The 24912-nt window shown below is 48.9% G+C and overlaps 1 protein-coding gene across 1 annotated transcript in view; it reads right to left on the reverse strand.

The window, feature by feature from the left end:
• Window positions 1–24912, reverse strand: part of LOC311237792 (leukocyte elastase inhibitor-like) — a gene marked incomplete at its 5' end in the record, with an annotated part of 48732 nt that overhangs the window by 11351 nt on the left and 12469 nt on the right. The window contains one exon of the mRNA XM_084325770.1: window positions 967–1107. Within this exon, the coding sequence (XP_084181896.1) occupies window positions 967–1107 (141 nt within the window). The remainder of the gene's footprint in view (window positions 1–966; window positions 1108–24912) is intronic.

Genomic DNA, 24912 nt, shown 5'->3' on the forward strand with positions numbered 1-24912 from the left:
TTCACTGTTTTGTTTGTTGTGATGTTTTCTTGTGAGTACTTTCAATGTTTGCGGTTTTATATTTTTATTTAACTTTTTTTTGTGTTTGTATTTTTAATGTTTGGACCCCAGGAAGAGTAGTCTCACTTTGGTATGTAGACTAATGGGGATCCACAATAAAACATATCATTTACTGGTAGTATTGACACATTTAACTCCAGTTTTATTTCTCCTTTTTTAATGACGCAGGGTTCATGATGAAGTATCTCCCGTTCATTCCAGGTGACTGCTACAAGTTTCTTTAATAGTTGTCATACAGAAGTACAGAATACTTTCATACACTCTTCACTGCTAACTGTACAATAAGGTCATCTTGCCTCCTCTTGTTGTTCGCGGTTTGTTTGTTTCTTTACTTACAAGCTCTCCTAAACAAATAATACACAGACATGTTCTGTGTTACACTTGCTTGAATTGCGGCAATTACAATACTCCAAACTCATAATGCATAATCCAGATCCCTCATATGAACTAAATGGAAAGACACCTTTCTGACAGAACGCGTCACAAACCACGTGCCACAGACGACAAGTCACTCACTCAGCTCATAGAGAACACAGTAATTCAGCGTAAATGACGTGTGTAGGATTTTGCAGCACTTTAAAAATAAAAGAGGACAATAAGCATGAGCTTGTCAAATGCCATGACGGGCCAAAACAAAGGGAGCATGGGCCCCAAATTGGGTGGCACTGCTATAATCCTACAGACAGTCCAGTTTAAAACAAAATACACACCTACATTTATATAGGCGATCTGAGTCAGGAGAAAATACAATAAAATATTTCCAGGATAACAGATATTTCCCCCCCCCCCAGGATATTTGGTAATTTCAGTCCATTTTCCAGGTTTTCCATGACTGGAAATCTAGTCTCTGAATTTCCAGAATGAGGGGCACCCCCGATACACTCTCTCACACACACACAAACACACCTGAACAAAGTCAAAGGACTGCTGTCCATACAGTCTGTTGGCCAGGCTGAGGGAGTACGGAGCACCAGGCTTGTTCAGGTCACCCATCAAACTGCCGAAGCTCGCATGGATGTCTTCCTTGGACTTGTGGAGGTGCAGCGACTGTGGACCATCAGAGGAGACAGAAGTTACAAACACCACAACGTTGCAGAAATGTATTGAACCTAGGGCTGGGCGATAAAACGATAACGATAACTATCGCGATAAATTATTTCCTCGAAATAAACATGAAACGTGGTCGCAAAGTTTCGATATATCGATTTCCAAGCTTGGCTCCGTTCAGCCTCGGCTCAGCACACTCACTAACAACAACCAACGTTACGTGATGACGTGACGTGCATACGCACAACAGCTAACAACCAATCAGTGAAGGAGATGGCCGAGAGCGAACGAGATCCGGAAGGAGACCCAGAGGTACTAGGACTCACTCAACAACAAGGCTTGCTAGGCTAATTAGCTTGCACAGCGTTGTTTTATATATTTACGTGCCGAGTATGTGTGTGTTTTGAATTCTGAGGCCACGTTTAAGTAGTGTGGGGTATACAGTGGACGTCGTTTCAATATATTTTGGCGGAAGAGAGTATTTTAGTGTCATATTTAGCACATTGTCGTGGAATACACCGCTTAGAAGCAACAGGCTGGCTAGGATACCTAGCTTGCACGGCACTGTTTTATATATTTACGTGCCGAGTATGTGTGTGTTTTGAATTCTGAGGCCACGTTTATAGTAGTGTGGGAGTGGACGTCGTTTAAATATATTGTGGCGGAAGAGAGTATTTTAGTGTCATATTTATTGTCATGAGATACTCCGCTTGTCGGCTAACTGTTAACGTGCGCGGACTGATGACGACATCAACTCGACTTGAGACATTCGCAGCAGCATATTAGAAGTTAATTAAACTTGACAGACATTATATCGACGATTAGGCCTTCCGCAATAAGCAATAAATCGATTAATCGGCGCAATAATTAAAATGAATGCAATGATTTTGACGGGCGCAATTAATTGCTATTTGCGCGTTTGTTTTAATGAGGCGGAACCAGTACCCCTTGTCAGTCACTCTCTGTGTGGGGGGCCGCTGGCCTTACTACAGCACGGGAGCTCCGTGGGGCACTAGCAACGCCACATAGCTTAACTACATTTCTCAATAGTGTTGCTCCTTTTAACCAAGTAGTGTTCTTTGTAGTGTAGCTATTTTTAGACCCAAGTAGTTTCTCGCTACTGCCCGGAGAAACTGGACTGCTAAATAAAGATTAAAGATCTAGCGTTGATGCTATCAACATTAGCTAAATAGCTAACAAACGAAATACAACGTATAGCATAGCTAGCTACAACACAGAATAACGTTAATACAATTACATGCATCATTGTTTACAATGAACAGGTGGGGCTAGTCAAAGGACTGGACACGGGGACAAGTTAAACATGAATTAATTTATTATAACAGGTAGTTTCGAGTCGTGCCTACACACCACAGGGCTACTATTCTATTATATACGGCTTTGGCGCTTCCTCCTCATCGTTGATTGCCTGTAGTAGCTGCATCTAACGTTAGTAGCTAACGTTAAAACTAACCTAAAGTTAGTTGTTCACCAACAATCTCAACATTTGTTTTATCATTAGCTCAAAAACACAGAACCGGACGAGACAAGTTGTCCGCTCAATACGTTCTGCTAGGATAATAACAACAATACTTCCGCTCCGGACCGGTGGGTGGGTTTCAAAATAAAAGTCTAAAACACCGGAAAAGATGTTTATTTTGTACAGCGTTTTCCTCCACGAGTACTCGAGTACATCATGTGATCAATCGATCTGGATTATTTTTGCCCATCCCTAGTTTATCCTGTGCTGAAGTCTCCATTCCAATAGAGATAGTATATATTTTGGTGTTTATTTGATTATTGTTTCACTGCCTTTTTATTTATTACGTTTCCACAGTTTTTTCTTCATACTTTATTAACATTTTGTACATGGTACCGCAAGGTACATTAATAATAAATGTACATGTTAAAAGGATGATACAAAAAGCCAGACAGAGGGCTTGTTTCCAGTTTCAGTTTGTTTTATAATAAACAATCAAACTGAGCATTTTTTTATTTAGGATATTTAAAATATCTTCCAATGTTAAATAAAGGTTTATTGCACTTTGAAACGGCTTCCTTGCATTATTATGCTATTATTATATTAGTAAAAATAAATAAAAAGGTTAATTGAAAACTTTTGGGAAATACATTTCTCAAAAAAAAATCTCTCAAAACCGCAATAATATCGCTTATTGCAATATTTTCTGGGACAATTAATCGCCCAGCAAAATGTGTTATCGTGACAGGCCTATCGACGATAATTATCGATATCGAATTATATGAAAATAATTTTATAATTTTATCGCGATAACATTTTTGGTCATATCGCCCAGCCCTAATTGAACCCATTCCGACGTGTAGTCTTGGGTTAGGATGTCCTATAGGAGCAACTCTGAACTATTAGCCCATGTGGTTCATCAGCACACCAGAGAACACCAGCCCTGCAAGTGTAGCCCAAGACAGGAATATGAAGGGGGAACACATTTGTGCACAGAGCACAGTGGAGCCTAGATACTTAACACCACACTGCTGTCGGTTTCAACGCCAGAATTCAGGAGTGTGTTTGCATCAGACACACTTATGTATCAGACATGCTTCTTTATTAAATAGAATAATAATATTCAAGTAATCATTTATTCTCATGATATAGACTGGTCTGATTTGACTGTTTTGTTGGCGAGGTCAAATGTGAAAATAATGCCCCGTCCTGTGTGCAACCACCCACTCCTGTTGCTTCTGTTTTGAAGACAGATGCTCATCAAAAATGGATAGGAAGTAGTAAACGTGCAACAAGAACATAACAAGACTGTAGCATGTTACATTATAACTGTGAGGTTTCTGTCCTTGCCTTCTCACTCGTTCTGTTCCTTTAACCACCCTCGCTTTGTTTTCATTCATTTTTTCTGTCAAGTATTTCAATTCCCTCGTTCACACGTTTCTCCCCGCTGACGTCATCTGAGACGTCGCTGATTGGTTCTCTCACTTCCCCACGCTTTTCAATCACATTCCCCAGCTGTCACTGCTTTTCAATCAATCGATCCCTCATTATTTATACCCCGTTTTCCCCACCCTAAGTGGTTGGTTCGTCTTGATTTGTCGCTGGATGTTTTTCCCCGTTGCTTCTGTTTCACTGTGCTATTCTCCAGGAATTCCTAGAAGCCTTCGCTTGGATACCTGCTCCGTGGCGCGCGCTCGCCTCCACTGTTGTTCCTGTTCCTTTTACGCAGCTCGTCTGGGTGAGTTTTTCTAGATTGACTGTCTTGACCTATTTCCGATTTTCGTGTGTAACCTTTACACTGAAGTCTACCACCTTTTTGTCAGACAGTCACTCACCCAGCCTTTATCGTTTTTGCTCTTTCCTTTATGGAATAATATTTTTGGGATCTTCCACCTCCCACTGTGTATTTACACGAAGATATTATTTCACATTTGGACTGTGTTTGGATTTTTGCTCACTGTGTATTTACACGAAGATATTGTTTCACATTTGGACTGTGTTTGGATTTTTGCTCACTGTGTGTTTACACGAAGATAGTATTTCACATTTGGACGGTGTTTGGATTTTTGCTCACTGTGTGTTTACATGAAGATATTCACTTGGGCTGTTTTTGGAATATTGCACATCACTGTGTTGTTTAACACGAAGAATATAACACCCTGTCCTCCAGCTCGTTTCAAGTCTGCTCTGTCACTGACCCGTTCCCTCTCTCCCTCTCTCGGTCTTGCACAACATCTGAGAGGTCCGCCGTGAGAGTCTGCAGAGCGGTACAGAGGTCTGCTCCTGCTTCCCAAGACTACCCTTCCGGGAGAAGCTGCAGAGCAGCAGAACTTTGCCCCTTGTTCATTGTACCTGTTCTTGTTGACCTGCTTCCCTGTTTCACTTATTCTTATTATCAAATAAACAAGCCCTCGTATTTGGCAACTCTGAATCCTACTCTCTTGTGTCGTTAGCGTTTGGGGTCGGTGTCAAACCATAACATTACGAACCAACCATGACGACCCCAGCCGACACAGAGGGGGTCAGAACCGCACTTGCATTTCAAGTCGAGTTGACCAGGGATCACGGTCTCCAACTAGAGCGGGCTGCGGCTGCGGTGCAGGACCTCAGGGACCAGGTCCTGCCTATGCAGGGTTCAATGGCCGCTATGGCGGGACAACAGTCCGAGATTCTCGCCCAGCTTAACTCGCTGGGCGACGCCGTTAATTCTTTTCATCTCTCACACCCTTCAGGAACATTCCCCGCAGCCCCAGCAGATCTCGCACCTCGGGAACCCCTTCTCTCCGTCCCACGGCTGTTCGACGGTAATCCCGAGGAGTGTGCCACATTCATCATGCAATGTGAGTTGGTTTTCCGTCATCAACCAAGCCGTTTTTCTGCTCATGGGTCCCGAGTGGCTTATATAACCAACCTACTTTCAGGCCATGCTGCCCAGTGGGTCACTTCCTCCTGGGCAATGGAAGCAGAATTTTTGTTCTCCTACCCAGACTTCGTGGCGGAGCTCCGCAGAGTGTTCCACCATCCAGCCCGAGGTCTGGACCCTGGAGCCCGGTTGGGGACCTTCCGACAAGGGAGCAGCAGGGTGACGGACTATGTCATGGAGTTTCGACTGGCGGCGGTGGAGAGTGGATGGAACGAACCTGCTCTTCGCCTAACCTTCATTAGGGGGCTCAGTGACGCAGTCCGGGACCAGCTCGCTACCAGGGAGGTGCCCGACTCCCTCGAGGAGCTGTTTAGCCTTGTCATCCGTATTGACGGACGCCTCCTGGAGAGAAGGCGCGAGAGGACCCGACTGTCACCTCCTGAAGCACCCCGGACTCCTGGACGCCCCGTCCCCAACACTACTGAAGGTAACAGGCTTCCCCGTCCGGTGCGCGAGGAGGAACCCATGCCACTGGGACGCTCTCGTCTGAGCCAGGTGGTGCGTCAGGCAAGGCTCAGGTCCGAGCTCTGCCTCTACTGCGGAGGCACGGGACACTTTCTCGCCGACTGCCCTATCCGGCCAAAAGATCGGGCTCACCAAGACCCCGGGAGATCCTGGTGAGCCGTTTTTCCCATTCCCAGCGCCGCGCACCGCCTGACCATCTGTTGAGCGTCACCCTGGCCTGGGGGAACCAACGTGCCACGGTGGAGGCCCTCATCGACTCTGGGGCAGACGAGAACTTCCTCGACTTCGAGTTTGCCACCCAAGCCAACATACCTCTTGAGGCCCTTGTGAGGCCCTTGGAGATCTTTTCGTTGGACCAACACCGCCTGGCCGACATCTCTCAACGGACCGGCCCAGTCTTGCTGACCATTGCTGGGAACCACGTAGAGAGGATCCAGTTCCTCATTACCCAATCCCCCCTTGTCCCGGTGGTCCTGGGTAGGCCCTGGCTCGCGCTGCACGAGCCCCACATCGCCTGGGCCTCCGGTACCATCAGGGGCTGGAGCTCCTCCTGTCACGCCCGCTGTCTACAGGCGGCGTCTTGTCCCCCGCCCCGGAGACCGGCTGGTGAGTTGCCCCCGGATCCCTCGTCCATTCCTCCCGAGTACCACGACCTCATGGAGGTATTCAGTAAGACCAGGGCACAGTCCCTTCCACCTCACCGCCCCTATGACTGCGCCATCGACCTCCGCCAAGGGGCTCCCCTTCCCGGCAGCCGCCTCTACAGTCTGACTGTCCCGGAGAAGAAGGCGATGGATCTCTACATCTCTGAGTCATTGGAAGCAGGACTCATTCGGCCTTCCTCCTCCCCGGTGGCGGCCGGGTTCTTCTTTGTTGGTAAGAAGGATGGGGACCTGCGACCCTGCATCGACTATCGTCAGCTCAACGAGATCACCATCAAGAACAAATACCCCCTACCTCTCATGAGCTCCACCTTCGAGCCACTGACCCAGGCCTCGTTCTTCACCAAGCTGGATCTCCGAAGTGCCTATCATCTTGTCCGTATCCGTGAGGGCGATGAATGGAAGACCGCCTTCAAGACCCCCAGGGGCCACTATGAGTACCTTGTGATGCCGTTCGGCCTCACCAACGCCCCGGCGGTATTCCAGGCACTCATGAACGATGTCCTCCGTGACATGCTGGAGGTGTTCGTGGTGGTGTACCTGGACGACATTCTTATCTTTTCCAGGACCCTCGAGGAACACATCCTGCATGTCCGCCGGGTGCTGGAGCGCCTCCTCCACAATCGGCTCTTCGTCAAGGCGGAGAAGTGCCGTTTCCACTCCAACTCCGTCGACTACCTGGGCTTCATCGTGGAGAAGGGCTTGACCCGAGCGGATCCTCGCAAGATCCAGGCTGTGGAGGATTGGCCGGAACCCACCACTCGGAAGGAGCTACTGGCGGTCGTGGCTGCTCTGGAGGAGTGGCGTCATTGGCTAGAGGGTGCCGAGGAGCCTTTTACCATCTGGACGGACCACAAGAACCTAACGTTCATCCGCGCTTCCAGGCGCCTCAACGGTCGGCAGGCGAGATGGGCCAGTTTCCTCAGTCGGTTCGACTTCTCGCTGACCTTCCGCCCCGGTTCCCGCAACACGAAGGCCGACTCCCTGTCCCGGATGCACTCCAAGGGGGCTCCACCCTCTGAGGACCCATCTCCCATCATCCCGGAGGCCCGAGTGGTTGGAGCCATCACCTTGGGCATCGAGGGTGTGGTGAGGCGTGCCCTACGCTTCCAACGTGCTCCAAGCAACGTCCCTAGGAGCCGTCTCTTCGTCCCTGACTCTGTCCGGTCCCAGGTACTGCTGTGGGGCCATACCAGCCGGTTCGCCTGCCACCCAGGCGTCCATCGCACGTTCTCCTTCCTGGCTCGTCGTTTCTGGTGGCCCACCATGCGGAACGACGTCAAGGAGTTCGTTTTGGCCTGCGCGGTCTGTGCCCGCAGCAAGGCCTCTCACCAGGCACCCTCCGGGCTCTTGCAGCCACTTCCCGTTCCAAGCCGTCCGTGGTCACATGTGGCGCTCGACTTCGTCACTGGTCTACCCTCCTCCCAGGGGAACACCTGCCTTCTGACCGTGGTGGATCGATTCAGCAAGGGGGTCCACCTCGTGGCCCTCTCCAAGCTTCCCTCAGCAGCCGAGACGGCGGACCTCCTGACGCACCACGTGTTCCGCCTTCACGGCTTTCCCCAGGACATCGTCTCTGACCGGGGGCCCCAGTTCACCTCCCAGGTATGGCGGGCTTTCTGCAAGGGATTGGGGGCAACGGTCAGTCTCTCCTCTGGCTACCATCCCCAGACAAACGGGCAGACGGAGAGGATGAACCAGAGCGTGGAGTCTGCTCTTCGGTGTGTGGCAGCCGAGAGGCCGGCATCCTGGAGTCGTTTCCTTCCCTGGGTTGAATACTCGATCAACTCAATGGTCAGTTCCGCCACCGGCCTCTCCCCTTTTGAGGCCTCCCTGGGCTACCAGCCCCCTCTTTTTCCCGCACTGGAGACGGAAGTGGCAGTTCCCTCCGTGCAGGTCCACCTCGACCGCTGCCGTCGCGTTTGGGAGATCACCAGGACCGCGCTGCTCCGGACATCTGAGCGCGCCTGTCGTGGTGCCGACCGGCGCCGGGTTCCCGCGCCGACTTACCGCCCTGGGCAGAGGGTGTGGCTCTCCGCGAAGGACCTCCCGCTACGGTCCTCGGCCAAGAAGCTCAACCCTCGCTTCGTCGGTCCTTTCGAGGTCCTGAAGGTACTCAGTCCGGCGGCCCTGCGCCTGAAGCTTCCTGCATCCATGCACATCCACCCCGTGTTCCATGTCTCCCGGGTTAAGCCCGTCTCCCTCAGTCCCCTTATGCCTCCAGCTCCTGATCCACCGCCTCCTGTGCTAGTGGATGGTCACCCCCAGTGGCAGGTCCGCCGGTTGATGGGCGTTCGTCGGCGGGGCCGGGGATTCCAATACCTGGTGGACTGGGAGGGTTACGGCCCAGAGGAGCGTAGCTGGGTCTCCCGGCAGCTCATCGTGGATCCCGGCTTGATCACCGACTTCCATCGGGCCCATCCTGACGAGCCGGGTCGGCCTGGTCGCCGGGCGGCTCCCGTGGAGGGGGGGGTACTGTGAGGTTTCTGTCCTTGCCTTCTCACTCGTTCTGTTCCTTTAACCACCCTCGCTTTGTTTTCATTCATTTTTTCTGTCAAGTATTTCAATTCCCTCGTTCACACGTTTCTCCCCGCTGACGTCATCTGAGACGTCGCTGATTGGTTCTCTCACTTCCCCACGCTTTTCAATCACATTCCCCAGCTGTCACTGCTTTTCAATCAATCGATCCCTCATTATTTATACCCCGTTTTCCCCACCCTAAGTGGTTGGTTCGTCTTGATTTGTCGCTGGATGTTTTTCCCCGTTGCTTCTGTTTCACTGTGCTATTCTCCAGGAATTCCTAGAAGCCTTCGCTTGGATACCTGCTCCGTGGCGCGCGCTCGCCTCCACTGTTGTTCCTGTTCCTTTTACGCAGCTCGTCTGGGTGAGTTTTTCTAGATTGACTGTCTTGACCTATTTCCGATTTTCGTGTGTAACCTTTACACTGAAGTCTACCACCTTTTTGTCAGACAGTCACTCACCCAGCCTTTATCGTTTTTGCTCTTTCCTTTATGGAATAATATTTTTGGGATCTTCCACCTCCCACTGTGTATTTACACGAAGATATTATTTCACATTTGGACTGTGTTTGGATTTTTGCTCACTGTGTATTTACACGAAGATATTGTTTCACATTTGGACTGTGTTTGGATTTTTGCTCACTGTGTGTTTACACGAAGATAGTATTTCACATTTGGACGGTGTTTGGATTTTTGCTCACTGTGTGTTTACATGAAGATATTCACTTGGGCTGTTTTTGGAATATTGCACATCACTGTGTTGTTTAACACGAAGAATATAACACCCTGTCCTCCAGCTCGTTTCAAGTCTGCTCTGTCACTGACCCGTTCCCTCTCTCCCTCTCTCGGTCTTGCACAACATCTGAGAGGTCCGCCGTGAGAGTCTGCAGAGCGGTACAGAGGTCTGCTCCTGCTTCCCAAGACTACCCTTCCGGGAGAAGCTGCAGAGCAGCAGAACTTTGCCCCTTGTTCATTGTACCTGTTCTTGTTGACCTGCTTCCCTGTTTCACTTATTCTTATTATCAAATAAACAAGCCCTCGTATTTGGCAACTCTGAATCCTACTCTCTTGTGTCGTTAGCGTTTGGGGTCGGTGTCAAACCATAACATTACGAACCAACCATGACGACCCCAGCCGACACAGAGGGGGTCAGAACCGCACTTGCATTTCAAGTCGAGTTGACCAGGGATCACGGTCTCCAACTAGAGCGGGCTGCGGCTGCGGTGCAGGACCTCAGGGACCAGGTCCTGCCTATGCAGGGTTCAATGGCCGCTATGGCGGGACAACAGTCCGAGATTCTCGCCCAGCTTAACTCGCTGGGCGACGCCGTTAATTCTTTTCATCCCTGGAAACGGAACAGGAGAGGACATCTGGATCATGTTACATTATATAACCATGGAAACGGAACAAGAGAGAACATCATTCCACTAGATCGTGTTACATTAAAACCTTGGAAAGTCCCACTCCGGAGCACAGAAAAGGAGAGATGCGTGTTAGTCCTCCCTTGCCTCCTCGTTTGACACTAATCAAGGAGGCATGGAGACAAGCGAGGGAGCGAGAGAACATGCGAGATTCCACCCGGGACCACCTTTAACCCCTCGTCGTTGTCACGTTCTCGACTAAAAGCTCCTTTCAACCACCACGCGCCCCCAGGCGTCATCGGTGAAACGCCCTTTGACCTCCTGGTTGTTAGTTAGTTAGTCTTTACTGCAGTACTCAGTTACCACCTTCAACAGGTGTGGCGGGAGGCGCATGTCCGTCTGTTGCTGCATCTGCATCTGCTGCACCGCTCCTCTCCTCTCTGTTTTGTTTTTTACATGAGAACAATATTGGTGATTTTTAAGCAGTTTGGGGCGTTCCCATCCACCATCCGAAGGTCTGATTTGACATCATCCTATCAACAACCAAGCGAGTGGCAGAACAATACTTTGTTACACAGTATTAAATCAGTAGATGCAACGTGTCATAGTCAATTGACATTCTGGAATATGGCAGCCATCTTACCTGGTTCCAATTACAGCACGGTGAAAGAGGCGTATGTTGTCTATATAATCATTGTATTTTTCTTACAGTACACCAATCATGTTTTTTATTCAAAGTAATGAGTGTAAGACAGCTGTATATGTCTAGAATGAAACTAAAAAATATTTTTTAAATATAAGAACTGTCTGGTATTCTGAATGGCTAATATACTACATTAAGCAATATCTTTTATGTAGAAATCCTAAATAGATTCGGTAATCAGCATTATGGCCTATATTGGCAGCCAATTATAATCAGAAACACACCTGCTGTATATTAATAAATGTATTACATTTGAGTTCTAAGTTAGCTTAGCTAACATTAAATGTTTGCTAACAGATCAATGTTGTTGAGAGCTAGCAATCAGCAATAACATTTGACTCAGCTGGTCAGTTAACGTAACTTAGCGAACCATAAAGTTACCTAGTTCAATAACATTCTGTAGTTTTAATTGATCCATATGTAAAAATATATATTATGTACAAATAAATCTCTCATCTACTCTATACTGACATGTGGAAAGTGATGCCAGTGTCCCTGGTATCGTTGGTCCTTTTAGCACTGCACAAGCATAATTGCAGCCCATAGACCTGTTCGCTGTATACGTCAGACTCTGTGTGCGTGCGCATCACCGGAGCAGAAAGGAACGTAATCCTGGTCAGAACAGAACAACAGGGCAGACTACAATATATTTGCATTTGTTAGCCATGCTAGAGATCTAAAAAACCAATCCATGCCAAAGCTAGATATGTAAAAGGTGAAAGACACACTCACAGCCATGCTGATTTGGCTAAATGACATCCAGCTGTTTTAGTTTGAAACAACTTTTAGTCAGGGGAGTTTGCGCAGGTCCGAGGCAACTTAGTCACGTCACGTGACTCAGTTGGTATTGCTGATTGGCTCGAACACGGTATGTTTGTAAACAGCGAACAGGTCAGGTGTCTATAGGGAGGTGTAGTCTGACGTCACTGGTTGTTCCACCCGTATAGGGATTTATCATTGGGAAAATGGATTATCGGCTATTGTATCAATTCTGCCGCATGGAAATTGAAAAGCGTTCCATTTTTGCACAAAATGAGTTCCCTTCTATCACTTAACATTATTGTTTAAGCATTTTTGGTTGAAATAAAATTTGGCTATTTTTTTATGATTAATTGCGAATCTTTTCATGTTGAGCTATAGATTGTGGATGAATAAGCACAGAAAGGTACACCATGCAAATGTTAATGCTTTATTTGTTTTAAACGAGACGATTTAGAAATGGGCAATGGGGAAATACATTGCGGTGGAACACGAAAAACGGCAATGACGTAACCTCTACACCTCCCTATTGTAAACAATACCCGGGAAAAAAGGTTAGAGACCCACCGCTGTGGAGGAAGGGTGCACTGCATTTACAACACAAGACAAAATAAGAGCAACAGGGCATGCGGCACAATAATCCATTATCTTGTTTTCATGATTGTGGGATGACAAACATTGTTATTTAAACTGAAACTTGATTAATTGCCCAGCCCTACTATGTGTTTAAACACCTAGCCCTACTAGAGAAGCTTCTATCCTCAGGCCATCAGAATGCTAAATGACAATAACACTATGTAACAACCATCAAATGCACACACATCCACACGCTAGGGATGGGTACCTTTCACATTTGAACCGATACCGGTACCGGTACCTGTGAATCGATACCGGTACCCAACGGTACCTTTTTTCGGTACTTTAGTCTCAAGAAATTTTATTTACCTACCTCAGTCGTAAAAAAAAATCCAAACTTCAAATAACTACAATTTCGACAGTTTTCGGCTTGTCATTGCTCCGACTGCTTTGTTGTTGAATCAAGTCAAATCCTAGGTAAGCATATATTGTGCGTGTGAACGTTGACATGAAAAGAAAAAAGTAAAAAAAAAAAAATTTAATTCGGTTTCTCACTTGATTCGATACTCGGTAGTACCGACGTGTTTCGGTTCGGTACCTCAAAAGTACCGAATTCGGTACCCATCCCTACCACACGCACACACTCACTTTAAACAAACAACTCACTGCAGCACCCACTTTAGAACACCTAAACACACTTTATATTTATTGGTAAAGAATTTGCACTACAACCCATACCTCATTACACCTTACTGTAAATTGTACCTAAATTGTACCTCATCCCATTTCTGCTTTGTATTGTATAGTATATTGTATTGGAACTCAGTTACTTCTACTCTGCATTGTACATTGTATATATGTATACATACATTAATGTCTACACGGAGACAGTGCTGGACTTTGTTCGTACTTTGGTGGAAGAAACAATCCCCACTACCACAATTGGAGTTTACCCAAATCAAAAACCCTGGGTAGACAAATCCGTCCGTGAAGCTCTGAAAGCGCGCACCAAAGCATACAACGACGGCCTGGTGGCAGGCAACATGAATGACCACAAGGTGGCGCGATACAATGTAAGGAGGACAGTGACAGAGGCAAAACGGCGCTACAGGGATAAAATTGAACTCCAGTTTGAACAAGCTGACTCTAGAGCTATGTGGCAGGGGCTCAAAACGATGACAGACTACAAAGGCACCTCCCTCAAACTGAACAGTGACATCTCCTTAGCAAATGACCTCAATACCTTCTATGCGAGGTTTGATGCTGGTAATAACAACACCAGCCCACAAGCCACGGCAATGGGGGGGGGGGGGGTCTGCTGCTGATGGAGACTCAGTGTTCAGGGTAACAGAGCATGAGGTGAGGCGGACCTTTAAAAAAGTGAATATCAGGAAGGCAGCAGGACCGGACGGCATCCCCGGCCGCGTCCTAAAAGTCTGTGCTGACCAACTGGCCCCGGTATTCACTGACATATTTAACCTGTCCTTAGAACAGGCTGTCATCCCCACCTGCCTGAAGAAGTCCACTATTATCCCTGTACCCAAAAAATCCAAGCCTGCTTGCCTCAACGACTACCGCCCTGTAGCTCTCACCTCCATAGCCATGAAGTGCTTTGAGAAGCTAGTAAAGGGCTACATCTGCTCCTCCCTCCCCATCAACATGGACCCCCTGCAATTTGCATACCGCCCCAACAGGTCCACGGAGGACGCCATAGCCCATGTGCTGCACACAGCAGCATCACACCTGGACAAGAGGAAGGGGAACTATGTGAGAATGCTATTCATCGACTACAGCTCGGCACCACAGTGGTGGTGGGCCTGATCTCTGCCAACGACGAGAGGGCCTACCTGGAAGAGGTCAAGGTCCTGGCGGGATGGTGCCAGGAAAACAGCCTCTCCCTGAACGTCAGCAAAACAAAGGAGATGATTGTGGACTTCAGGAGGTCGGGGGTCAAGGACTACAGCCCCCTCAGCATCGACGGGGCACCGGTTGAGAGAGTGAACAACTTTAAGTACCTCGGAGCCTACATATCCGAGGACTTGACATGGACCACACACATTGACAGTGTTGTGAAGAAGGCACGACAACGCCTCTACTTCCTCAGGCGCCTAAGGAAGTTCCAAGTCAGTCAGAAGATCCTTAAGAACTTCTACTCATGTACAATAGAGAGCATCCTGACTGGCAACATCACCTCCTGGTTTGGGAATAGCACTGCACAAGACCGAAGCAGACTACAAAGAGTGACACGTTCAGCCGAACGCACAATTGGAGGGAGGCTCCCCACCCTCCAGAACATTTCCAACAAGCGGTGCAGGGGCAAGGCTAAGAGAATCATTAAAGACTCCAGTCACCCGAACAACTGCCTCTTTGAACTGCTGCGGTCAGGCAAGCGATACCGGAGTCTCAAGGCGAGCACAGAAAGACTCAGAAGAAGCTTCTATCCCCAGGCCATCAGGCTGCTCAACGAACAATGAACACTACAGTACACAACAACCATCAAACGCACATAGCACACACATCCACACGCACACACTCACTTTAAACAAACACACTGTAGCACCCACTCCCCACACTTAATAGCACACACTCACTTTAAACAAACACACTGTAGCACCCACTCCCCACACTTTATATTTATTGATGAAGGATTGCACTACAACTCGTACACCTTACTGTAAATTGTACCTAAATTGTACCTCATCCCATTTCTGCTTTGCACTATATAGTATTGTACATTAGTACACTGCATACTAGTATTGTATATTATATGGTAACTCAGTTACGTCTATTCTGCATCGAACATTGTACATATGTCTATACTGAACACTGTGACCTAATTTTCTACTTCTAATTTACATGCTATACTATGTTATTTGATACTATCTTGTCTAGCACAGTCTCTGGAGCGTAACAGTAAGAAGCATTTTGTATGAAAGTATTCTGTACTTCTGTATGACAACTATTAAAGAAACTTGAACTTGAAACTATATACTGAACACGTTTGTCTACGTACTTGACTTCTATTTTATACTTACTATACTTATTTTATACTTATCTATTTTTATCTAGCACAATCTCTGGAGCAAAACAGAAAGAAGCATTTTATATAAAAGTATTCTGTACTTCTGTATGACAACTAATAAAGAAACTTGAAACTATGTGTTTAAACATCTAGCCCTACTATATGTTTTAAACACCTAGCCCTACTATGCGTTAAACACCTAGCCCTACTATATGCGTTTAAACACCAAGGTGAGGAGACGCTCTGCAAGACGAGGTCCCTTCACGTCTCTCCCCCGTGTACCGGAGAGAGCCGGCCCACAAAGAGTCCACCTGCTTTCATCTGTGGTCCAAGGATCGCCGGCGCATTGAACGGCACTACAGTGGGTTCACCTGTGATACCCTTGGCCGGATGAGGCAGCCGGATTCTCCCCCCCCCCCCCTTCCTACTCCTGTCGGCTTACAAGCGACTGGATTAACCCCCTCTAGTGTATCCAGTATATAATCATTAAAGTATCATTGCTGTTATTCCTTAAACTATTCCAGGTCGTATATGTACCACCTGCGCCTTCAGAGATTGGACATTCTCTATTGATATACCGACGAATACTCTTGCCATAAAAGTGCATACTAATTCCATTCATAAATGTGATTGATTTGATTAAGTGCTTGCTCTACACACCATCGCTGTGTAGAAATAAAGACCTATTTCTAATTCGTACATTTGTGTTGGATCCGTTTCATCTACGTGACAGTGTTCATCATAATATATTTATGCCGTGTACTGGGTGGCCGAATATTAAGTACAAAGGTAGTGGTAGTAAGTATCATATCTAGTAATACAGTCAGGGAATTGTACACCTCAGTTACAATATGTGTTTAAACACCTAGCCCTACTATATGTGTTTAAACACCTAGCCCTACTATATGTGTTTTAAACACCTAGCCCTACTATATGTGTTTTAAACACCTAGCCCTACTATATGTGTTTTAAACACCTAGCCATACTATATGTGTTTAAACACCTAGCCCTACTATATGTGTTTTAAACACCTAGCCCTACTATATGTGTTTAAACACCTAGCCATACTATATGTGTGTAAACACCTAGCCCTACTATATGTGTTTTAAACACCTAGCCCTACTATATGTGTTTAAACACCTAGCCCTACTATATGTGTTTTAAACACCTAGCCCTACTATATGTGTTTAAACACCTAGCCCTACTATATGTGTGTAAACACCTAGCCCTACTATATGTGTTTAAACACCTAGCCCTACTATATGTGTTAAACACCTAGCCCTACTATATGTGTTTAAACACCTAGCCCTACTATATGTGTTTTAAACACCTAGCCCTACTATATGTGTTAAACACCTAGCCCTACTATATGTGTTTTAAACACCTAGCCCTACTATATGTGTTTAAACACCTAGCCCTACTGTTGTGAAGGGCCAGATTAAACCGAATATATATATTTATTTATATATATATATTTAATTGTATTTGTATATTCTCTAATATTCCCTGATATCCCTTGTATATTCCTTGTACAATATGCATTGAATATCCATTCTAGCCTACTGAACATCCCATAATAGTCTCCATTCTACTATTGGTCGAGACCTTGGTGCCAGGCTGCCATACCCCTCAGACCCAGTTCAAACGTACCGCTCCACATGTACGAACAAGTCCTAGTTCCGCGTAGGAATCTGGCTACCGCACCACTAATGGGACTATTTGTTCATAGTGCGTATATATACTGCGCTACTAAAGTAGGACTTCCTTTTCAGTCCAGTTTCTTACCCTCCAATAGAGTCACAGACGTAAAGCCTCCCCGCGACGCCACGTGTGGGAGTAAGGCCAAGTTCGCCTACCATCGGTATTGAGACATCGTGTATATTAATATTTGAATAGTCATATTTGGCACTATATCGTCGAGTTGGACGTAGTCTATTAAGCTAATAATAGTCTGTTAATATATAGTGCTTCGTGCGGTGAGAATACTACCGTAGTCAGTACCCCATCGTTTCGGGCAGAGAACTGGCTGCTTACCCGGGGTGGTTGACCCCATGTGAAGCTGCACCCGAGGAGCCCTAGAGCCGACGAGCGAGTGGACCTGTATACCGGATTATTCTACCGACGACAGCCCGCCTTCCCAGGCACGGATTATGCTTTGTATACTTCGATTATTCCATGGATAAAGACCCCCGACACTGCCGTGTGTTGGAACCCCCCCCCCCTGGAGAGGACGCAAGGTGAGGAGACGCTCTGCAAGACGAGGTCGCTTCACGTCTCTCCCCCGTGTACCGGAGAGAGCCGGCCCACAAAGAGTCCACCTGCTTTCATCTGTGGTCCAAGGATCGCCGGCGCATTGAACGGCACTACAGTGGGTTCACCTGGGATACCCTTGGCCGGACGAGGCAGCCGGATTCTACCCCCCCCCCCCCTCCTACTCCTGTCGGCTTACAAGCGACCGGATTAACCCCCCCCTAGTGTATCCAGTCTTATAGTCATTAAAGTATCATTGCTGTTATTCCTTAACTATTCCAGGTCGTATATTTACCACCTGCGCCTTCAGAGATTGGACATTCTCTATTGATATACCGACGAATACTCTTTGCCATAAAAGTGCATACTATTTCAATTCATAAATGTAATTAAGTGATTAAGTGCTTGTTCTACACACCATCGCTGTGTAGAAATAAAGACCTGTTTCTAATTCGTACATTTGTGTTGGATCCGTTTCATCTACGTGAGAGTGTTTATGATAATATATTTATGCCGTGTACTGGGTGGCCGAATATTAAGTACAAAGGTAGTGGTAGTAAGTATCATATCTAGTAATACAGTCAGGGAATTGTACCCCTCAGTTACAATTGGTCCTTCGAGCCGGAGGGTAATTAGTGTAATATTAATATAGTGTTATTAATATTGAAATGGCCTATGATGAACACTCCACGAAACGATCCTCCTAACCAACGCCTGCAGCGCAAACGACGGCTCCCTCAGTACTTAGAGGCTTACGCTGTCAGTCAACAACCTAGTCTTCTACTAACAGTAAACGCGGTAAAACTAGAAAGTAAAAGTATGTCTAACCCCAACGCCCAGACTACCCCGACCATAGAGGCCCCTACGGGCTCTAATGTAACTGACCAAGTTCACGGTGGGGACCAGTGGGAACCAGACATGACTTCACACCCCGCCAGTACTGAAGAAGTAGTCCCCGATGAGTCCCGGGAGGAATACAACGCTACCGAGAGAGAACTCGGCACGGAAGAAGACGGGGAGAGCACCGTGGAGATAGAACTCCAAGGCTCCGCAAGGAGTACCCCGAGGGAAGGCTCCCCTATACAACCGCCTTCTCCCAGCGAGGCAGAGAGGACCCTACAGCAGGCCTTCCTCATCAGCCTGAACGCCGCTGCTGAACGCGACCGACTGCAGATCCAGCAGCGAAGCGAACACGAGCAGATACGTCTAGAAATAAGACGCATTCAGATGGAAGAGAATGTGGCCCGAGAACGAGCCGGTGCTCAACGGGACGCAGCGCGCGACAGACAGCAGTCGCAACTAATAGAACAGCTGATCAGACGGACAACACCCTCTCCCTCCGCCAGAGGCTCCAGGAACTCGTCTAGACACACCTCCAGGGCGGCATCCCCTAGCCGAGTAAACAACCCTGAACTTGACCAACAGACGAGGTCTATACCCCCCACAGACCACCTCCCCCCACCGGTCCAAGCGAGACCTAGCAACCGGGAAGGAGCAGCATATCCTGTGGAGAGGCTAAACCAGAGACTACAAGCACTGGATGACCTAACTGAAGACGAAGAGGAAGAGGAGGAGAACCACGCCCGAAGACAGCACAGTACTCTACCGGACCAGGAGGCCCGGTACAGCCCAGGCTATACTCCCGCGGAGCTGCGCTACAGACCCCCGACTCTATACCCGGGTGAGCACGACGCACGACCCGCACCGAGGAACAGCACCTGGACAAGCGGGCCATGGTACACTGCCGGTACCAGCCCATACCAAGGAGCGGGAGGAGACTCGCCTAGGAGGCCTCTCCCCCAACGCTCGCCGATGTATCCACAGTCAGCGTCATACATTGGCACGCCTATGGTACCCGACTTCACCCAAGAGAACCGGGCCCAGTATACAGAACTCCGCATGTGTCTGGAGACCATGTTGGTGGATGTATTGGATGAACGCCACAAATACGCCATCCTACTGAAGCACTTAAAGGTACCCCGCGCACATAATATAGCGCTCGCCTACGCGACTTCCACCACCCCATACACAGCAGCGCTGGTAGCACTGGACCAGAGGTATGGGCGCATATGGGATTACGTGATCCAGGAGATCCGACACATCGACCGCTTACCCCCAGCAATAGACAATCGAGCACTGGACGACCTGTCCATCAGAGTGCAGTCCCTGGTAGGGATGTTGGGAGCGCAAAGAGAGAAGGGGAGGCATGAACTTTACGCCAACTCAAATGTGGAAAGGATCCTGGAGAAGCTGCCGCCCGCTCGTCAGGAGCGCTTTAGGCGGCAGAGGGACCACAGAGACCCGAATGGCCCCGAACCGAACCTCCTCGATCTAGCAGACTTCCTGGCGAGAGAAGTCAGCAGCCTACGGCTAGATACATTCGGACGGAGCACCCCTGGCTCCAGAGAAGGAACCAGACGACTAAATGATGGAAGAAGATCGGTGACTGTGATGCACCAATCGGAGTCAGTACCGAGCAGCAGGAGCCACAGTACCCCCTCCAGAACGGAGAAGTGGAAGATAGTGTGCCCCTACTGTGAGAAAGAACACTGGCTAGCGCAATGTGACTCCTTCCCCAAGCTGAACGCGGAGGAAGCAGGTCAATGGATAAAGTCCAACAAGCGCTGTTTTCGCTGTGCGCGCTCACACATGGCAGCCGAATGCCGCTTAAAGAAAAGGTGCACCAAGTGCGATGGAGCCCATCTGGACATACTTCACGACAGTAACAGACGGCGCCCTTCACCTGCACCATCCAGCCGCAAAGCGAGCGTCATGTACATCGATCCCGCCAGCAGCAGTGGAGCCCGAGTACTCCTAAAAGTAGTGCGTGTGACACTAAGCTACCAGAATAAAGTCCTGGACACTTACGCCGTCCTCGATGACGGGTCAGAGAAGACCCTGCTGCTCGCCTCCGCTGCGGCCCAGCTAGGGCTGCGGGGAAGCGAAACCCAAATGACAATTCGGACAATAAGACGAGATTTGAAGACGATAAAGGGCGAGAATGTCTCATTCTCTATCGCAGCAAGCGGCCAGCCTGAGCGACGGTACCAGATTGCAGACGCTTTCACCAGCCAAGAAATAGGACTGTCGCGGTACACATACCCCGTCGCCAAGCTGATGGAGAAATATGCACATCTGCGCAAGTTACCGATCCCGCTCATAGACAATGCTATGCCGACCCTGTTGATAGGCTCCGACCATGCAGACCTCATTGTCCCGATAGACCGGGTTCATACCGGACCCCGAGGCTGTCCTGCAGCAGTCGAGACCCGTTTGGGATGGACTCTCCAAGGCCCGCTCGCCAAATCTCTCAACCGAAGTACAGCCACTAGATGTCTCCACTCCCGAGTCACAGAGGGAGAAACCGCACTCCTGCAACACGTAGAGCGGCTATGGACCTTGGAACAAATGCCCTTTAAGAACGGAAAGAAAGACATTCGCTCTAAAGATGACATTTACGCCATTCACCTCCTCGAGACAGGGACCAAGAGAGTCCCGGTCAACGGCGTGTTGAGATACGCCACGCCACTCCTGCGGCGAGAAGGAATGCCTACTTTCCACGCCAAGACAGACGCCACAGAACGGTACCTGCTGAACACGGAGCGGCGCTTAGCCAAGAACCCCGCCCAAGAGAGTGTATACCGCGCTGAGATTGAGAAGCTCATCACAGCGGGACACGTCACAAAGATGGACATTAAAGAGGCTGACCAGACCACTGAATCGTGGTACGTGCCCCACCACAAGGTCCATCACAACGGTAAAGACCGCATAGTATTTAACTGCAGCTACCAGATCGGATCCCAAAATCTGAATAAAGAGTTACTGCCCGGTCCCACACTCGGCCCCTCCCTACTCGGCGTTCTACTCCGCTTCCGCCAGGAAAAGGTGGCCATCAGCGGGGACATTAAAGGAATGTTCCTGCAGGTGAGATTAGTAGAGGCGGACAAGCCCCTGTTACGGTTCCTATGGAGAGAGAAGCCAGGAGATGAGCACCCAGCCATCTACCAATGGGAAGTCCTCCCCTTCGGAACGACGTGCAGCCCCTGCTGTGCGACATTTGCACTACAGAAACATGTAGCAGAGGACCCAGCAGCGGACGAAGAGGTCCGACACAGCGTAAAGAACAGCTTCTACGTAGACAACTGTCTACAAAGCCTTTCAACCCAGGAAGAAGCCGAGGCTCTCCTGATTAAACTCCGCGCCTCATTGATCAAAGGCGGCTTTGATCTCAGGCAGTGGGCCAGCAGCGATCCGCAAGTACTGCGCAGCCTCTCCTCCGAGGACAAGGCAGCCAGCAGCGAGACCTGGATGGCTACAATCCCGGGAGAAGCCCAGGAGATGACCCTGGGATTGGTGTGGCGATTCAAAACAGATTCGCTTCACTACAGACACAAGCCCCTGACTACGGAGCAGGGAAGGCCGGCCGCGGCGCCGACCACCAGACGGAGTGTGTACACAACACTCGCCCGACAATATGACCCGCTAGGATGTATTCTACCGTACACCACCAGGGCAAAAATGATTGTACGAGCATTGTGGGACAAGGACCAGGGCTGGGACGACCCCATTCCCGCACACCTTGCATCCACCTGGAGAGAGTGGGAGATGGAGCTCCACTCACTCCCAGGCGTTAATATGCGCCGAAGCTACTTCCCACCCACGGTGAGGCCAGAGACATGTAAAATGGACTTACACGTCTTCAGTGACGCCTCAGAGGTCGCATACGGATCAGTAGCCTACTTGCGGGCCCAAGACCAGGGGGGAGAGATCTACACAGCATTTGTCCTCGCCCGCTCGAGAATAGCCCCACGCAAGCAACAATCTATCCCACGTCTAGAGCTCTGCGCAGCCCTAGCCGGAGCGCACCTAGCCACGCTCATCCAACGTGAGCTCACCATACCGGTGTCTAGAACAATCCTGTGGTCAGATTCCACGACGGTACTCGCCTGGATCAAATCGGACTCATGCAAGTACAAAGTCTTCGTGGGAGTCAGAGTCACCGAGATTCAAGACTTAACCGAAGAGTTAACCGGAGAAACAGAGTGGCGCTACGTTGATACAAAACAGAACCCAGCTGACGTCATCACCCGGGGGATGCCCCTGGATGACCTCACCCGTCGCAATGTCTACAGTGACGGCCCCGCATTCCTAAGACTCCCGGAAGGACAGTGGCCCATGCCTATCCCGAGGGAAGCAAGTCCAGAGGAGGTGGAAAATAAGAAGTCTGTGTTCTGTGGATTGAGCACCGTAGCCTCCACCGACCCTAACATAGACGATTGCACGTCCATAGAGAGTGCACAACAAAGAACATTCCTGCGGTACCACCCGGAGTGCAAGTCCCCCGCTGATATGTCAGCAGCTAACTACGAGGAAGCAGAATTGCTTCTACTGCAGCGAGCCCAGAGAGACTCGTTCCCCGATGAATTGGCCTGTCTACAGGGAGGAAAGCCTGTCCCATCCGACAGCAGATTAATTCACCTGGCCCCCGAGAGCGACGCTCATACCCTCATCAGAGTGGGTGGTCGCCTACGCAGAGCCCCCAATCTACCGAATGACATTAAATACCCGATCGTATTGAACAGCCGACACAAGGTCACAGAGCTGATTATAAAGAAATACGATGAGGATGTACATCACGCAGGAGCAGAAAGAGTCTTCGCGGAAATCAGACGTCGTTACTGGATCCTGCAAGGAAGAGAGGCGGTACGACGCTTCCAGCGAACATGTCTAGACTGCCGCAAGTGGCGCGCGCAGCCCAGCATACCAAGGATGGCTGACCTTCCTCCATGTCGCCTCCGAATCGGTGACAAGCCATTCCACTCAACGGGTATGGACTGCTTTGGCCCGCTGCACATAAAGAAAGGAAGAGGAACCGAGAAGCGGTGGGGTATTGTATTCAAATGCATGACCACCAGAGCGATACACATCGAGCTTCTCCCGACCATGAGCACAGACTCATTCCTTATGGCCTTCCGAAGATTCACATCACGGAAAGGAAGACCGTCTACCCTATTGTCCGATCATGGGACAAACTTCAAAGGCGGCGAAAGAGAGCTGAGAGAGAGCTTCCAAGCTATGGGCCCAGAACTTAAGACCCACCTCGCTCCAGCACAGGTTGATTTCCAATTCAACCCCCCAAACGCACCCCACTTCGGTGGCACTTGGGAACGAGAAGTGCGCTCCATAAAGACAGCCCTGTACGCAGTACTTGGGGCCCAGACTGTGGCGGAAGAAGTCCTAATGACAGTCCTCACGGAGATTGAGGGAGTACTTAACTCGAAGCCCCTCGGATATGTCTCCAGTGATGTGGCGGATATCGACCCAGTTACCCCCAACACACTCCTGATGGGGCGGCTAGATCCTGCATTACCCCAGACAATGTACCGGCCTGAAGAAGCGAACGGCCGACGAATGTGGAGGTACAGCCAAGTATTAGCCGACAAGTTTTGGAACAGTTTCCTACTGCACTACCTACCGTCTCTACAGACCCGCCAGAAGTGGGTAAAGGAGAGAGACAATTTGACAGAAGGAACAGTCGTCATGATTATTGATCAATCACTGCCCAGAGCTATGTGGCCGGCCGGCCGCGTAAGCAAAGTGATCACCGGTGCCGACGGCAAGGTCCGAGCAGCTGAAGTGCTCGTCCAGGGTCGCACTTACACCCGTCCCGTGGCAAGGCTCATAGAACTGCCTCGACTCCCAGACACAATCGATGATGACCATGACCCTATAACCCTATGACTTTGTGAAGTTGACTGACCCCTACAGCAAACCCTTATGTGTAAATAGACAACGCGATTAATCTGTCTCTGTTTAACTGATTAGGTCTGGGACCAATCAGGGGGTGGCTGTTGTGAAGGGCCAGATTAAACCGAATATATATATTTATTTATATATATATATTTAATTGTATTTGTATATTCTCTAATATTCCCTGATATCCCTTGTATATTCCTTGTACAATATGCATTGAATATCCATTCTAGCCTACTGAACATCCCATAATAGTCTCCATTCTACTATTGGTCGAGACCTTGGTGCCAGGCTGCCATACCCCTCAGACCCAGTTCAAACGTACCGCTCCA

Source organism: Notolepis coatsorum, assembly GCF_963971535.1.
Source record: "Notolepis coatsorum genome assembly, chromosome: 12".
NCBI lineage: Eukaryota > Metazoa > Chordata > Actinopteri > Aulopiformes > Paralepididae > Notolepis > Notolepis coatsorum.